At 36.3% G+C, this 18,021-nt stretch overlaps 1 protein-coding gene across 2 annotated transcripts in view; it reads right to left on the minus strand.

Annotated features, from left to right (window-relative positions):
• Positions 1-1,071: 1,071 nt before the first annotated feature.
• The window catches only part of GNAI1 (G protein subunit alpha i1), a 71,007-nt gene continuing 54,057 nt past the window's right edge, over positions 1,072-18,021 (minus strand). For both annotated transcript variants that reach the window (XM_032484129.1, XM_032484130.1), the window contains exons 5-8: positions 15,418-15,546; positions 9,688-9,817; positions 8,668-8,821; positions 1,072-3,100 (exon numbers count right to left, since the gene is read on the minus strand). In XM_032484129.1, the coding sequence (XP_032340020.1) occupies positions 2,910-3,100; positions 8,668-8,821; positions 9,688-9,817; positions 15,418-15,546 (604 nt within the window). In that variant the 3' untranslated portion in view covers positions 1,072-2,909. The remainder of the gene's footprint in view (positions 3,101-8,667; positions 8,822-9,687; positions 9,818-15,417; positions 15,547-18,021) is intronic.

Raw genomic sequence — 18,021 nt, forward strand, 5'->3', positions numbered from 1 at the left:
GAATGAAGGGGATTTTAGAAACCAGAACAGCTTTATGAAACTTAGGTTGGGAACTGGGACTATGATTGGTTCAGTTGGGCCACTCGCCCAGTGATGCGGACCGGGACTGGTCAGACCCAAGCCTCTGACCTGGGACGTGAAAACTGTGACTGGCAGTCCCGTGAGAACCTGTAGTTCCTGAGAGGGCAGATTGAAGAACAGATGCCGATTTACCTTAAAAAAAAAAAAAAAAAAAAAGGTACCACAAACAGAAGTGCTAATAAATAAAAATAATTAAAGCATTAACAGACATGAATGAACACATCCCATGGTCCAGGCATTGTTTAAAGCAATCTCAGGCAGTACAATGCTTGAAGGAAAGCCCAGGCCATGCACAAGCACTGTTAGAGTGATTAGGATGTAGTGTGGGAGAGAGTGGGGACGCTGTGAGGTGGGCTCAGATGATGAAAAGCCTGGAATAGAAAGCTAAGTTAGATTTCATTCTGTTGACAAGTCAGCCAATGCACAGAAGGGAACACAGCCGAGGTTCTGGATTAGGATAAATAACCTGGACTAGAGAAGGGAGAAATTTTAAGTGGAGATTTTAATTAATAAGCCATTTTAAGTGGAAGTTAAACAGAGAACTGAATTCAGTAGGTGGTAGTGGAAAGGGAAAATAAAAACAAAAAACACATGTGAAGCACTGGGAAAGTAGACTTGTGAGCAAATCATGGCTTGTCAGAGATGGAGATGGGGATGAAGAAGAGTTCCAAAGGGTCGAAAAACCTCCCCACTGAGAGAGTACGTGACTGCTGGTGCGGCTAAGTCAGAGGGTGAGAACTGGTTTAAAAGTAAAAGGACGATGAACTGGTTTGGGTGTGCTGAGTCAGAGCGGGCCGTCAGAAGGGGATCTCAAGCAGGCAATTCCAAATGTGGCCCCACACCTCATGAGAAAATTGGGGACAAGGAAAATTCAAACTTCTGGAGTAGATGAAATTGCAGAAGGATAGCAATTAGGTAAGGAAGAAATGAAGAGACTACAGACTGATACTTAAGTTCTAATGCTAAACACGAATTTAGCCAACAGATTTGTAAAATTTTAAAAATTCAAATTTATTAGGTTTTATTAGTAACACAATTACACAGAATAAAGTTCAGGAAATCATCAATGATGGTCACCAATATGTGCTTCTTTGTGGCTTTTTGAACTTATTTTTCATGATTCAAATTTATTCATAGGATAGTTGAATTTTATATATAGCTTCATAATATGAATATAACAGTTCTTCCATCTGTAAAATTAATGAAAACATATCTTTCATGAAAGGCACATAAAGAATCTAAACTAACACATTTAAGGAATTTTGATAACTCTGAATTTCTTTACAAAGAGGAAAAACAAATCCCCAAAGTGAACAGATGTAAATGCAGTTTCTAGTTACACACATACACACTGGTAGACTTCAACTAATAGACTTCAACAAAATGATAGGACACAACTAAATTTAGAAAGTACTTACCCACAAAGCTTACTGAAAGCCTGACTTTTTCAAGGTGAGTTATGAAAGAGAAATAAGGTATGGAATGCTGTTCATTTTGCTAAAATGAGGTCACAGAGACACTAAGTAACTAAAAAATGACCATCACAGTTCAATATCTAGCTGATATGTAACACTTACTTGAGTATACATACAATCACTGAATACTTACTCTTTTTCTAAGTGTAATTGCCCATTTCATTCTCAGAAATAAAAGCACAATTTAAAAAGAAAGAATATAAACTCAAGCAAGTGGAGGAAATTGAATAAGCTAAGGGGAAAAAGTAATTTTAATATAGCGTGATGATTAAATTTGAAACTAGTTACCTATATGAATTTAAAGCTTGCAGCAGAATATTCAAAGATTTTCTTGTTATCTTCCAAACAAGGAGCTATCATGTATGGTAGGTACAAGGGATTTCCCAAAGGAAATACACAAATGAATGTCTCAAAATTCATTATGCTATCTTAGTTTCTACCCACAAAAAATGCTCTCACATCCACCTAAACTTAGTTATAAATAAAAATGTAGTTATTTAAAGTGTATAAAAATTAATCTGGCATCACCTTTAAGGCAATGCATGAATACCATCCAAATATTAAAATTCAAAGTGAAAACAAACCAACTAAATAAAAATTAAGTGTTTATTAGTCTAAGATAGTATATCCTCAAAAATCTGCAATTTTATACTTTTCAAACCAAATCTAAAGTAGCATCAGATGAGCATGCACTCTTAAAAGTTAAAATGCATACAATGTTTAATTGATCCAAAGGCAGGTATAGTCGTCATCTTTAAGAACATTTCAATGAAACACATCAAATTTGAGGAACAAATCATGTTATTAAAATAGTCTGTGCAACGTTTGTACAAATAACATTTTTATGATTACGAGTATACATATAATCAAGATAAGGGCTGCAACGTGTCCTAATGTTAATTACTGTACTTAAAAATTTACAGGACATGAACATAAATAAAGCTGTTTAAAACTGGCAAACATAGGTCTGTCATTCAGTACAAAGTACTTAATATTTCTGTTATTTCCAAAGCCATCACGCTATAATCACTTTTAATACTTAAAAGTCATGTGGAAAACTAAAGTCATAAATACATGTATACATATATTTGCATATTTACACTTACGTAGAAATCATCAATACACTAGAGCCCAGCTTTAACACTGCCCTTGGTTTCATCCTGCAAGACCACCTCTCACATTTAAGAAAGGTCCTTCTGCTACTTTCAGTTAAAAAACACAATAACTTTGGTCAGGTCCCAGATGCATTTGCCATATACTACATTCTGTGTTGCTGCAAGACTCTAGTCTAGAGAGATCCACATATAAGTACTCATTTGGTTTGAAAATGCATTTTACCATTAACTGCAAAACTCAGAAGAGACCACAATCTTTTAGATTATTTTTTATGATGACATCTGTTACGGCATCAAAGACAAACTGCACATTCTTGGTATCTGTGGCACATGTGAAGTGGGTGTATATTTCCTTTGTGTCCTTTCTTTTATTGAGGTCTTCAAACTGACACTGAATATATGCAGCTGCCTCTTCATACGTGTTTGAGCCTGAGATGGGAAAAGGAAAGGAACACAAGGTGAAAAATTGAAATGAGTATAGTGCTGAGCAACAGGGACCTTAAAATGCTGAAATTAGTTTCATATGTATAAAGTATGTGGACTCTGTAACTGTTCCCTTCCAGAAAACTATTTCTTCAGGGGACTGAGACTTCTGACTTTGATACTTGGCGGTACATAAAGATAATCACACAGTCACTCTGTGAGCCAGCACTTCCCTTTCTAGGTGTGCCTTTGACAGACCTATATACCTGTGTTCCCCAGAAGGCATACAAAGACTGTTTAGGAAACAACTCAAAAGCTCGTTAACTGTAGACTGGCTATGACTTGAGTGGTGGTAGACAACATCAGGATTTTCACTTTTTAAAATTCAGTGAGTTTCACATTTGTGCTAAGTGTGTATCTATATAATTTATATATGTACATATATAATACTTAACAGGTTTTTTCAGATGAATATTTTATTTATTTCTTTTGCAGTAATAATACAAAATTACATGCCTGGCCTTCAGGGTCCTCTGTTACCCAGCCTGCTTGGTAAAGCCATCCTGAGACCCTCTATTCCACGTTTGAGGCTGACTCCATGTCAGGGAAGACCCTATGTACAGACCACCTCCTGCGTTACTGTAGTGCTTCCCCTGTCCCGTACTTCACCAGTTGTTTTCACATCTTGGCTACTGTAAGTAATGCTGCAATGAATAGAAGGGTGCATATCTTTTCCAGAGAGGTTTTACTCTCTCCAAATAAATACCCGGCAGTGGAACTGCTGAACCATATGGTAGTTCTCCCTTTAGTTTTTTGAGGAACCCCTCCGTATTGTTTTCCATAATGGCTGTACCAATTTACATTCCCAACAACAGGGCACAAAGGTTCCCATTTCTACATATCTTCACCAATGTTTGTTATTTCTTATCTTTATAATAGCCATCCTAACAGGTGTCAGGTGACAGCTCACTGGTTTTGATATGCATTTCCCTGATGATTAGTGATACTCAGCACCATGTTGGCCACCCGTATGTCTTCTTTGGAAAAATGTCTCATTCAGATCATCTGCCCATTTTGTAAATCAGATTTGTGTTAACTGAGTTGTATGAGTTCTTTATACAGTTGGTCCCCTGTATCTACGGATGTGGAACCAGCAGATATGGAGGACCACCTAACTGTACTATGCCATTTATGTAAGGGACTTGAGCATCCACAGATTTTGGTATCTATGGCAGGTCCTGGAACCAGTTCCCCAATGGTACCTCGGGTTGACTGTACATTTTGGGTATTAACCCCTTATCAGATAAATGTTTTGCAAATATTTTCTCCCATTCCTTAAAGCTGCATTTTGTTGATGGTTTCCTTTGCTGTGAAGAAGCTTTTTAGTTTGATGATGTAGTCCCACTTGTCTATTTCTGCTTCTGTTGCCTTTGCTTTTGGTGTCCAACATTAAAAAGAAAAAAAAAAAAAAAAAATCACAGCCAAGACCAATGTCCAGTTGCTTACTGCCTATATGTTTTCTTCTAGTTTTATAGTTTCAGATCTTATGTTCAAGTCCTTAATCCATTTGGGTTTATTTTTGTGCAAGACAGTAGTCCAGTTTCATTCTTGCCTGTGGGTATCCAGTTTTCCCAACACCATTAATTGAAGAGATTATCATTTTCTCGTTGTATATTCTTGGGTCCTCTGTCATAAATTACTTGATGGTGTATGTGTGGGTTTACTTCTGGGCTGTTTTGTTCCTCAGATCTATGTGTCTGTTTTTATGCCAGTACTGCACTGTTCAGATTACTACAGCTGTGTAATATAGTTGGAAATCAGGGAGCAGGATGCCTCCAGCTTTGTTCTTTCTCAAGATCGCTTTAGCTGTTGGGAGTCTTGTGATTCATAAAAATTTTAGGGTTATTTATTCTCTGTGAAAAAGGCCACTAAAATTTGGATAGGGATTGCACTGACTCTTATCTTAGAGCTTTAGGTGATACAGACCAGTTTAACAGTATTCTTCCAATCCATGGGCAGGGAGTATCTTTCCATTTATTTGTGTCTTCAGTTTCTTTCATCTGTGTCTTAATTTCAAATATACAGGTCTTTCACCTCTCCTTGGTTAAATTTATTCCTAGAAATTTTGTTCTTTTAATGCAACTATAAATTGGAGTGTTTTCTAAATTTCTTTCTGATAGTTCATTACTAGTGTATGGAAACAACAAATTTTGTATACAGGTTTTTATATCCTGCGGCTTTACTAAATTCATTGACTATGAGTTTGAACAGTTTTTTGGTGGCCTTTAAGATTTTCTATATATATATAATAATATCACGTCTTCTGCAAATCGTGACAGTTTTACTTTGTTCTTCCTGATTTGGATGTCTTTTTTTTTTTCCTTGCTTAACTGCTGTGGCAGGACTTCTAATTACTATGTTGAATCAAAGTGGTGAGGGTGGGCAACCTTGTCTTTTATTCCCTATCTTAGAGGAAAAGCTTTTAGCTTCTCACTGTTAAATGATATTAGCTATAGGTTTGTCATATATGGCTTTTATTATGTTGAGGTGCATTCCCTCTGTACCCGTTTTGTAGTTTTTTTTTTTATCATAAATGGATGTTGAATTTTGTCAGATGCTTTTTTTTGCATCTATTGAGATGATCATAAGATTTTTACCCTTCATTTTGTTTAGGTGGTGTGTCACATTAATTCATTTGCAGATAATGAACTATCCTTGCATCCTGGCAAAAAACCTCAGTTGTAGTGTTTGATCCTTTTAATGTATTGCTGAATTCAGTTAGCTAATATTTCGGCTTGTGACTTTTTTTCTCTTATGGCATCCTTGCCTGGTTTGGGTAACGGGGTAATGCTGGCCTTGTGAAATGAGTTAGGGAGTATTCTCTCCTCTTCCATATTTCAGAAGAGTTCGAGAAGGACTGGTAATACGTCTCCTCTAAGTGTTCGGTAGAATTCACCAGTAAAGCCATCTGGTTATGAGCTTTTGTTTGTTGGGAGGTTTTTCATTACTGATCCTTACTAGTAATCAGTCTGTTCAGATTTTCTATTTCTTCATGATTCCATCTTGGAAATTCTCCATTTTCTCTAGGTTGTCAAAGTTTACATTAAACCATATACTTTACAAATAAAATTTTAGCTTATTAAATCATAGTAAGGTTGGTGCTCTGAAATTCTGTCAATAAATAGTGTCTTGTTGACTCACAAAGCTAATGTAATCTCTAAATTAAAAATATGTTTTGGGAAAACAGTTTGCACTGAGTGCATGGTTTAATTTGCTCTATCTATCTATTTTGGGTAGCTAGTTAGATTACTGAATCTCCAGAGCTACAAGATACATGAACGAATTAAGTATATTCCTCAATCTGACTTTAATTTTTGGAACAGAATGACCTGAATTGGGGTTGGAGGTGGGAATGTTGATAGAACTGTCTTGAATAAAGGTTGAGTATAGATGATAAGACTGGAGAATTGGAGGGTTAGTGATAGAATTCAAAGGGAGATAAAGGAGATTTGAAAGAAAAAAAATAACATGAGTTCAGTCTGAGTTTCAGGTGGTAAAAAAACCTGTGTATGTTCAACAAGCAGTTGGAAATGGAAGCCTGAGTCTCAATAGAAAAATTAGAGCTGACAACAGAATTTAACATGATGAGAATAAATATGACTAAGAAAGAATGGAGTGCTAAAGGATTGTAAGACTGCAGATGGAATTTGGTAAAATGTTAGCACATAAATGTGAAGAGGATAAGAGCAGAGAGAGGTAGGAAATAAACCAAGTGAGTAGTTTAGAGGCTGCACTGAGTTCTTCCAGAGAAAACAGCAGCCACAGGAATTGGGAGCTGAGGATAAAGCAAGAGGCCACTGCATCAATACTCAGCAGGAGATGAAGATTTTAAGTTACAGTCTTAACTCTGGGACTGTGAAAGAATTATTCTGAGATCAGTAATTCTTATTAACTTGACAACATAAGAACATTTTGAACACAATGTATACATGTTAAAAAAATTTAACATTCTTGGTTGCTCTAAAATCACTGTAGGGAGGTAATATTTGTGGATTCTTTTAGGTCCTCCAATAAAGATAAAACTGAGCCACCTTGATTCGGGATAACTTCAATCTTGGAACTAGAACTATAAATTACGTTTTTTCCTAAATTGACACAACATTGTAAACTGACTATACTTCAGTTAAAAAATTAATAATTAAAGCCCTAAAAGTGTTTCTGAGTAAGGTACCTAGGATACTATGACTTTCAAAAGAAAATGAAAGTTTTAAAATAAGCGACTGAAATTATTTTGACTTGAAGTATAACTGCAATGCACAAAAAGGGCTGGCTGTACTAATGAGTACTGTATGATTGTATTTATTGAAGAACCTTCCCACTCTGGCTCCAGTGAATATAATTAAATGTGTTCTGGTAGTTAAGTGTTCTGGACGCAGGACTGCAGCAGACTTGGGTCTGGATTTGGACTCTGTTGCATCACTGAGCCCCGGTGCTCTCACCTGCCTAAGTGGGAATACGAACACTGATATCACATGGTTGTTTTAACACTGCCTGTGAAAAGGCAGTAAGTACTCATCGTACAAAACTGACTAAAATTTTGTTTCTAATGAAACAAATGCTTGAGATTTTTTTTTTAAACAATTAGTATGGAATAAGGGCAATTAGCTGAATGAACCAAACTTTTCAGAATGTTTAGGTTTAGAGATCATATACACTATTGGTAGTCAAGAAAAAAATTTAAAGGCACAGAGCCTTCATCATTAAAATAAAATAAAACCTTATTTAGTAACCCAATATGTAAAACAGATGAAAGCTAGGTTACTCTGCTTTAATGAGGGAGAAGTTGCATTGGTGGGGGAATAAAAGGGGATGAATACGTCTGTTCCTTGGACTCCCGTTCAACAGCAGCCAGGGAGGTGTGCCAAGGAACCAAACCAATGGTTTAGGCCAACTTCTGATTTCATGGATGGGTACTGAGACTAGGGAAAGTAACTGCCTTGTTCAAGATCAAAGAGCTAATTATGGAAAAGCCAGGACAGCATCTCAGGTCTCCTTTTCTCACTGCAGACAGTTGGTCTCATTACCAAAGCCTGGATTTCCTGTGAAAGCCGCCTGACTCCTCTGAGTGGTTAGCTAACCCAGGACTGCTTTCCCATTCTTTCTCTTACTTCCCCTTACTCTTACTGCTCACATTCTCCAATCGTTGCGTGCTGCACCACCACTGGGTATTTGTTTAGGAGTATGCCTGTCTCTCAGATCAGTCGGTGAGCAGAGACACGTCTTACGTATTGTGCTTCACGCTATACCTGACACCGGATCCGTTAACAAACCAGACTTCGAATCATCACAGAAAATTATCTACTAGCTTTTCCATAAAATGAGTATGTTATTTTTAATCATCTCAGCCACACTTCAAGAAATTATTTGTGCTTGAATGCAGTTTGGCAAATAATTTCTCTTAAAGGTAAGAATTACTAAGCCCAGAGATTCAAATCAACAACTGAAATCTTGCCTGAGGGAACTTTCACTTAGAAATACAGGCGTTGACAAGTTATCTGCAGAAAGTAAAATACCTGCATATTCTGGATAGCATATAGTGAGAGGGCTCTTTTTGATCTTTTCTTCGAAGAGATCCTTCTTGTTTAGAAAAAGTATGATAGATGTATCTGTGAACCATTTGTTGTTACATATGCTGTCGAACAACTTCATGCTTTCATGCATTCGGTTCTGTAATAGAAAAGAATACAGCCAATTGTCATAATGACAAGGATTTTGAGAAATAATCACTTAAAAAATACCGTGCTTTGTCAGCTGAAAAGTAGATAACATACCACAAAAATACATTTCTGCCATTTAAGAACGAGAACACACACTTTGATTTTTGGTGAGATGAGTACCTAAGTCACTCATGACTTATGGCATTCAGCCAGAAAACGCGCTGAGCGCCGCGGCTGTCACTGTGCCTGGCGCGTCCTGCTGCAGGCCCTGTGATCTACAAATGCCAGTGCGAACATTTGAAAGGAGACCTCATTATTAGAGTTAACCAAGTTTCCTTTAAGAGATAAGCAGAGATTTCTCAAGATTCACAAACTAAAATACCTGAAACAATTAGCCCAACACCCTAAATATAACTGTATATTAGGGAAGGAAACTTGTAATTTCCTGCCCTTCCAGTATTTGTGGTTTCAAAAAGTCAGTGCTGTATTTTGTAGTGCCAGACGACAAGAGATGAACGTGTGTGCTGCACCTCCTGCACAGTAACTGTCTATACCTTATTTTAAAATTCTGCAACTGACATTTATAGCTTTCCCCCCTAGTCTGTACCAAAGTTAAGAGTTCTAAATTTCTGTTTAAAAATACTTCCTCCAGATTAATGGTTCATTGATACACATCTGAAAATTACATGACTAGCAAAGTATCAGACAGATCAAGGCTGAGCTACTCTCTTAACTTACTACTCCTGCTTCTGAGCTGGCACAAGTAGTAAGTTAAGAGACGTAAGTCTTGGACTAGAATTTTTCTCAGAAAATTTCTTGGCAACATCTCCAGCTTTTCATATTCTGTGCTCCGTCTTTCAAAGTGGCTCTACTTGCCATTTCTTCATCTTCAGCTAGAACCAGGTCATAGTCACTCAGTGCCACACAGAAGATGATGGCGGTCACTCCTTCAAAGCAATGAATCCATTTCTTCCGCTCAGACCTCTGTCCTCCCACATCAAACATTCTGTTAAGACGAAAAGAATGAGTTTGACATCATCCTGGATGTTCAGAAGCTCTGAGGAGTTCTATAAAATGAATCAAAAAGCTCCACATCACATGGGGAATGTGGGATGGGAAGAAAGGAGAAAAGGACTTCATGGGAGGAAAACAATGTCATAAACTGACTTTGAGAAAGAAAAAAAAAAATCTCCTGGTTTTTAGTCTTTGAAGGGAGGGAATCTCAAAACAAAATACCCAAAATACCCTAAAAAAACAGCACTTTCCTTGACAAATGAGAACACTTTAGAACAGAACATTAAAACAAATACCAGTGAAAGAGCTGCACTATGTGTAAACACGGAGAAGTCACGTGAAGCATTTAGCGAGAGTATGTTCAGTTTGCCACAGTCATGGAACATTAGAGGCAGAGAACATGGTCCCGTCATCTCACTACAAAATGTTTTCTCTCAGAAGCAACAAAGCAGGCAGGACTTTGATGTACAGGAGAAACCACTCTGGGTAAGAAAAAGCTGAGCAAGCAAGTCCTACTGAGACAGGGGTGAGCAGGTTGCCTAAATTAAAAAGTAAAACCATGGTATAGGAAAAAACAATGAGGTAAAATGAGATAAATGGGTGGTCTACTGAGCAGTCCAAAAATTAAGTGAGTAAACTCATTTTTACATGATATACCACAGTACCACTGTAGGACAGTGTACAGGGGAGTAACACAATTAACAGTATAACGACAATGATCTTTTCCTCTTTTTCTTGTAAGAGTTTATTGTTAAACAAAGTTGAAATTCATTATGCAACCTAGAAGCAACCACTTACATAATGAAACACTATGCAAAGTGGTACATTTTTTAAAGGCTCCATTTATTTAGATGGTGCACTAATTAAAATAGTCCCTATTTAATTCTCAAGGAAAAAGAATTTTCCCTGCAGAGTAGTACTGGCCTATAAACCAAGTCCAAGTCCAAGTCCATCAGACATGTGCTCTACAAAAGCCACTAGTGCTGTTACTTTTATCATTATTTTCAGTGGCCTTCTATTGGTTTAGCTAGTAAACTGTTCATTAAGCATGCTATGTAATGAAATGATTGCAGTATACACTGAATTAAAATGGATAATAAAGATCAACTAGGAACAAAATAAATTAAAATGATAAAAGATAACTCATTTGTTAAAATGCCAAGGAACATAATTTGAAGACAACTTTACTTAAAAAGATAATATATTTTAGATAAAGTCTCTGATCAACAGTCACATTATTTCCTGATTACTCAATATAAAATAACCACCAAGCCCACTGTGTCCCACATTTTCCCTCTGTGATGGTTGACTTTAAGTATCAATTTGGCTAGGCCATCACCCGCACCTGTTCAGTCAAACACTAGGTGCTGCTGTGAAGGTATTTTATAATTTTATAGTTGCAATTAACATTTTTAATCAGTTGATTTTTAGTAAGATTATCCTTGATAACGTGGGCAGACCTCATCCAATGAGTTGGAAGGCCTTAAGAGCAAAAACTGAAGTTTCCTAAAAGAAAAAGAAATTCTGCCTCAATAGTGCAAGACCAGTTTCTATCTAAGCCTGCTGTCCTGCCCCACAAACTTCCAGTCTGCCAGCCCCAACCGTCATGTAAGCCAGTTCTCGAAATATACAAACCTTACTGGTTCTGTTTCCTGGGAACCCTGACTGATGCAAATTTTAGTGCCCAGAGTGGGGTAATGCTGTAAAACGAATACCCATAACTGGAAGTGGCTCTGAAAGTGGGTAATGGGTAAAGGCTGGAAGAATTTTGAGTTACTTGACAGAAAAAGCCCAGGTTGCCTTGAAAAGGTGAGTGGTTATAAATATGGATATTAAAGGTGATTTTGAGGAGACTTAGAAAAAGTGAAGAGGATAGTTTAGAAAAGCTTCTAAGATAGATATATATTTATATATATATATATATATATATATCATCATGAATACAACGTTAAGAGATGTCAATGTTAAAAATATTTTTGATGAAGTCTTAGAAGGAAATAAGAAATCCATTATTGGACACCAGAGAAGAGGTAATCTTGGTTTTACAGCAGCAAAAAACCTGGCTTAACTGTGTTCCACTGTTGGGTATAAGGAAGATGTTAAGAGATGCACTTGGATATTTAGATTTAGCTGAGGATATTTCCAAGCAAAGAGCACAAGGTACAGCCTTGTTTCTCTGCGCTGCTGAAGTAAAATGCAAGAGGAAAGAGAGACACTGAGAAGTGAAGTACTAAGCAAGAGGAACCAGACACGCAGGGAAGAAGGCCACGTGATGAAAGCCAAGGAACACCAAGGCCGACAACCACTGGAAGCAGGAAGAGGCAAGGGAGCATCCTTCCTTTGAGCCTTCAGGAGCATAGTCCTGCTGACGTACTGATTTTAAACCTCTAGTTCCCAGAACCATCAAGAATAAATTTATGCGGTCTAGTTTGTGGTAATATGTTACAGCAGCCTTAGGAAACTAGTACATCCTCCTCTATGGCTTTTAAATAGTTACTTCATCTCCTCTCTGCTCGGGCCATTTTATATCCCCTCCACTTCCTAAATATTTGTTGAATGGAAGAATGAACTGTGTGTCTACAGAATATTTTAAAACACTTTCAAGCAGCAACAGACTAGTTTTCCTATATTAAAGATCTAGATCTTTCAGTTATGCTGTGGGAATATTAAATATAAAAGAGCTTTAACTTGACAATCATGTAATTCTCTCCAATTTAATTTAGAAGCAAAAGAGGGTCATTCATATATTGGTCATAAACAAAGAACCTTAAATCTAAGCCAGTGATTCTCAAACTTCAGGGTGCATCAGAATCACCAAGCAGACAAGTTAATGCTGCCAATCAAGGGGCCACACTTTGAATATCACTGGCCTAATTAAAAAGTTAAAGCACAAATGACTAAGAACTAACATGACAAATGATCAGACTGTGCACAAAGCATTATTCATTCTTTCACACATTCATTAGCATTATCTTCCAATTCTGAACATCTGTTTTTTTTAACCCAAAACAGAACAATTTATAATATGTTCTCCTTCATGAAAAGATGAGACTTTTGACTAGCATCCAACAGGGAGTGGAAACCGAGTTTTCTTAGGTTTCTTTTTTGAGGGGGAGTGGAAAGACAGAGGGAAGGTGGAAGGGGATATTGGAGATCCCGATATGGCTGACTTACCTGCAGAATGTCATCTATACCACTGTGACCAAGACTGCTACAATGCTAGTTGACCATATATGAATATTAACCCCATAAATGTGACACTGCACCCCAAAACCAATCACACATTTACAATACTAAGGGAAAAGAATAGAAACTTATCTGTTATAATTTTCTAATAGAAAAGATGCTTTAATTCTATATTTAACAAAAATATCAATAAAAACTTGATTCTAAACCAAAATAAGACACTTGCCACAAATGCAGTCAGAGGTGATAGTATATATTCTTAAATTATAATGCCTGGTTATTGCCTCATTTTGCATGTTAGTTCCAATCATACCACAAAACTGAGTACCAGCAGTTAAAATCAGACAATGAATTACAACACAAAACACACAAAATGATAAATACACTAAAGGGTTCCCAGTAGAATTATTCTAAGTATATTTTTGCCCTCATTCTTCTGAGGCTCACTTAACATATAAAAAGCAAAGCTGGAACCATATGTTAGCAATGATAGTAATTTAACAGAATTCAAATCCAAAATAAGAAAAAGCTTATTTGAAGTTCTTGACAAACCTATGTTTAAGTCAGCAAGTGGAAACAGTAAGTAAAAACATCCTATGAAATTCTGCCTCACCCAAGGAGACTAAATAGAGCAAGATAAGTGGACTTTCTGGAAAGATCGTGATGAGAGACAACTTTACTAAGTCCCAGTACTTGCCTGACATTAAAATGACAACCTTGAGAAACCTAGGCTGGAAGTGAATGTTTAGGGTGCATCTAACCAAGAACGAAACTGAACTAACTGTGCACAGTTAGGTTGCCTAAAGTACCAAATAACTGACAGAACATTTACCTCCACCATTTCCCATCATTTACAGAGCTCTCCCCTCTGTTTCCTTTATAGACAATAACTCATTTTATCTTTAAACTTCTGACAATGGGCAAGACTGGAACAGTCTGTTAAAAATCTTAAACAAGTTTGCACTTACCTAATACGGGCCTAAGGCTAGATTCCTTATAACCCCAACCTCATGACAATTTAAGTTTGTTATAGAACACGGTCTTAAAGCAAGGTAAATCAAAATAAAAATTTAAGGTGTACTAGGTTTAAAAACAAACCTTAAAGCCTAACTCTTAAAAGTGAATTTCCTTATAATTAAAATCACTTCATAATTTTTAAATAAATATATTAACAGTTCTCAAATAAGACAAATCTGGTGACTTAATATTTTAATATTCCTGAGTGGTTATTTAATATTCTAGAAGTAGTAGGCAAACTAAAAGAAGGTAAATGATTTCAATAAGGGAATATCAGCAGCCCAAAAAAAAAAAAAAAAATGCCGGCTGACAACTAAAAAAATGATGAAAACAGAAAGTAATTAAAACCAAATGCAAAACAGTACCCATGTATTGAAGCCCAAAGTCACATGGTCAGCTAAACCAATTCTGACCTGCATCTCTGTTTAAGAAAGCAGGGCAATATTTGTACATCTGAAGGGAGGCTGCCATGGGAAACAGAAATTAAATTTTAGTTTTCCAGAAAATTCAATTACATGAACCACTGAATGTGGGATAACTTGGTGATAAAGGATAATAACAAATGAATTATAGTTAAAATACTTACGGAGGGAATATATTTAACTGTGCTTCCCACAGTGAGCTGCTTACGAGGTGAGCTGGTGAGTACTTGTTTATAATCTCTGACTAGGAACCTTTTCTTAAGATGGTTTCAGAAATTCTGCTTTATTATCATACTGTTTCAGTAGAGTTAAGTGAAGCTAAATTCAGCAGTTTTTCTCATACTTTGAAAATTGTTACTTATTAGAAAAAGGTAAACACAGTTCTGTAAAACTGAATGTAATGTTTCATTTAACTTCCCTGAGCCTGGTTTGGGACAAAATGAACTCCTGGATCCCACCCACTACTATAGGCTAAAATTCAGTGCTTCTCTGGTCAGACCTCAGTAAGTTACAGTACACCCAAAATTAAATGAACATTTTTCATCATGAAATAGTGCAAACATGAGTTTGCATAAATAAAAATCATCATGGAAAAATTTTGGAGGGTAACTGTTTAAAGTATTTCCATAAATAAGCATATATTTTATCAGTAACTCTATTTCTTTTTACATAAAAATGGATGGCAACACTTCCCCAAAATATACAATATTAGAACAGTAGTTTCTATTTAAAAATAAAAGCCAAAAACTATTTTTAGTTAGATCACTGTGAAAAATACAGGCAAAAGGAATTTGCCTGGCTACTTTTTCTGAAATAAAAATATAAACATTCCTCCTAAAAATGTTTTTCCCTCTTTCACCCCGAAATTCTCTTGTCCAATGTGACAAGAGAAACGGTTTTGTAATTTCCAACTCTAAAATATTTTAAGCTTGTAACTTATAATTTTTTTCTTAAAGAAGTTACTTACTTAAAATGAAGATCTTTGAAAGTAAAATGTGTTTCAACAATTCCTGTAGTCTTTACTCGAGTTCTGAGAACATCTTGTTGAGTTGGGATATAATTTGGTTGTGCAATTCTGTCCAAGTCATTCAAGTAGCTGAAAAAATAAACATGTTAATAGTTAATACTGTCAATAAGGATCATCTAAATCAAAGAATAAAACATTGTGATGCATGCAGTATGCCAAGTTACTGTTACATTTCTGTATAATGATGCAATACAACCAATTTAAGTTTATATCTTACACAACTCCCACTGAAATGAAAATGTACTTCTCCAGCCACAAAGCTCTTTTAACATTTTTTAAACGTTGTGTAATTTGCTTCTTAAGGACAGTAATTAGTAATTCTCCTTGTTGGAAAAGAAAACAAAGTAATAACTTCATAAACGCCCAAACTAACTGCACACCATGAATCTGTCCCTTAAAATTCATTACACTTTTTTGATGTAGCACTGTTTATGTTCCAGACATTACTCTTTTTGTTGAGGATTTAGAAAGCCTTCATTTTTGAGAAAGCAGTGAGGAAACCTCTGGAGAAAGGCCGAATTCGATGTTGTTCTCCACCAACCAGCCCTAAGTCACAGATGGACACAGTGCACGTGCTCCTGTCCTCCGCATTTTACTGGCTCTCTGAATCAGTATTCACATTTCACTTCTCACTGATTTGTCACTCATTCAACACTCTCTGCCAATGATGTCAAATATGCTGTGATATAAAAATGTAGTGGTGTCATCCCAGCAATTATTTCATTTTGTGTCAAATTCTTCAGTAGAGTTGATAATATTAGATCCAGGTATGGAGAGACTGATGTGAGCCTGAGTGGTTAAAGGAGGATTCATGGATAGTGAGGGGTATAAATAGAAATCTGAGCGGGACAATGAATAAAAGGAGTGTCATGCAGTAAAACAGCATGGAGGTAGGAACAGTCACATCTTGTTTGTCAAGTAGGCTATGCATGGAATTAATCGGGGAGCACCACTGCAGTGTTTTCTAATTCTAGAGTGGACCGGCCTGATATAATTTAGAAGATACATCTAGGTTTATTACAGAGAGGCACCAATTACTGCAACTTTGATGTCATACTCTGAAACTGTTCCTTAGCCATTTACAATGGGGTCTTACAAACAAAAGGAGCTCAATAAATATTTGATGGGTGGAGATGGAGTTGGAAAGCTATCCACTGAATTAGTAATCAGAATAGTTTAGACAGTTAAGTGTATGTATGTGATGTTGACACTAGAATACACAGAGATGACAGCTTAAGTTATCTGTGTTATATTTACTGAATTTAAAATAATCTTATTATATTTATTTGCATTGGTGATAAACCCCTAGTACTCTGTGTTTTCAGTTCCATATAGGTAACATTCACTTTACTATCAGAAAATCTGACTTTAAATAAACAGGCCACAGCAAGATTTTACTGACTGTCCCTTTGAATAGTGAGCTGTTCTTATTTAAAATGTGCTCTGATTACTCACAGGTACACTTCTTTACCTAATACTGGCACAGTTCTACTAGCCTCTAAAATAATGCACCTTTATATTTCAACACTACAAAAAAGAAAAAAAGGCATTGTGAAAAACTCCAATTGTTTTAAATGATCACAAATTTAAAATGTAAACTGGTGGTTGGATGCTCTTAACGGGCAACTTGACAGCATCCCACATCTCCAGCCAAAAACTCAGAAATCAAGATGCCTTATAACTACTATGAAGAAAAAACTTTTTATGACTTTCTTCATTCTTGAAAAATGGCCCCATCTTAAGGTCAGAACTACTAGTAATGAAATTAACAGGGAGCCAAAATGACACCTTTTGTCCAAACTGTGCACAGGACATAGGTTTTGGTCAATATACTGAGGAGGTCTAAGAATAAGAAGATGGAGGAAGTGAGGAAGTGAACCACAATCTATCATCCTTGGGAAGCACCCCTTAATTACCGAAATAGCTCTCCTTGCTGGGCTCAGCTCAGTGCAATCTTCTCACCATAAGTGATTTCCACTTAGATCTTTCTGCTGGTGCTGGTGGTGCCAAAGCAAGTACTGTGGACTAAGAGTTGTGTTCCTGCACTAGGTAATTTTTTTCCCCTGATTTTCTAGCCTCTGTAAAATCTGGTTTATGAATTTATTCATTATTAAACAGGGGCGTATTGCACGATGACTGTGTGTCAGGCAATGGAGAGAGAACACTGGGAAGAAACAGACCTTACTGAATCTACAGTGTGGTAGCAGAGATAGAAAAGAATCAAACAGTCCCAATACGAGTATAAATCAAATCACCTCAAAATAAATGTAAATCTGTGAGTGCTATGAAAGAAAACACATGGTTATCATGAGTACATAAAACAAGGAGGCAGAAAACTACTCACTGAGTCAAGGAATATTTCCTTGTAGAAGTGAGAACACCAGTTGGAGAGACGGGCTACGCAAGAGGAAGATGCTAACACACACACATGTAAACCACATGCTTTAATGTGTAGTAAATACAGTTTAACCACATGTAATGATCTGTAGTGTATGTAATATGTGGTTTATATGCTTGTAAAACATTAAAAATTCGTATCAAGAA

The sequence above is a fragment of the Camelus ferus genome, chromosome 7, assembly GCF_009834535.1.
Source record: "Camelus ferus isolate YT-003-E chromosome 7, BCGSAC_Cfer_1.0, whole genome shotgun sequence".
In the NCBI taxonomy this organism is placed as follows: Eukaryota; Metazoa; Chordata; class Mammalia; order Artiodactyla; family Camelidae; genus Camelus; species Camelus ferus.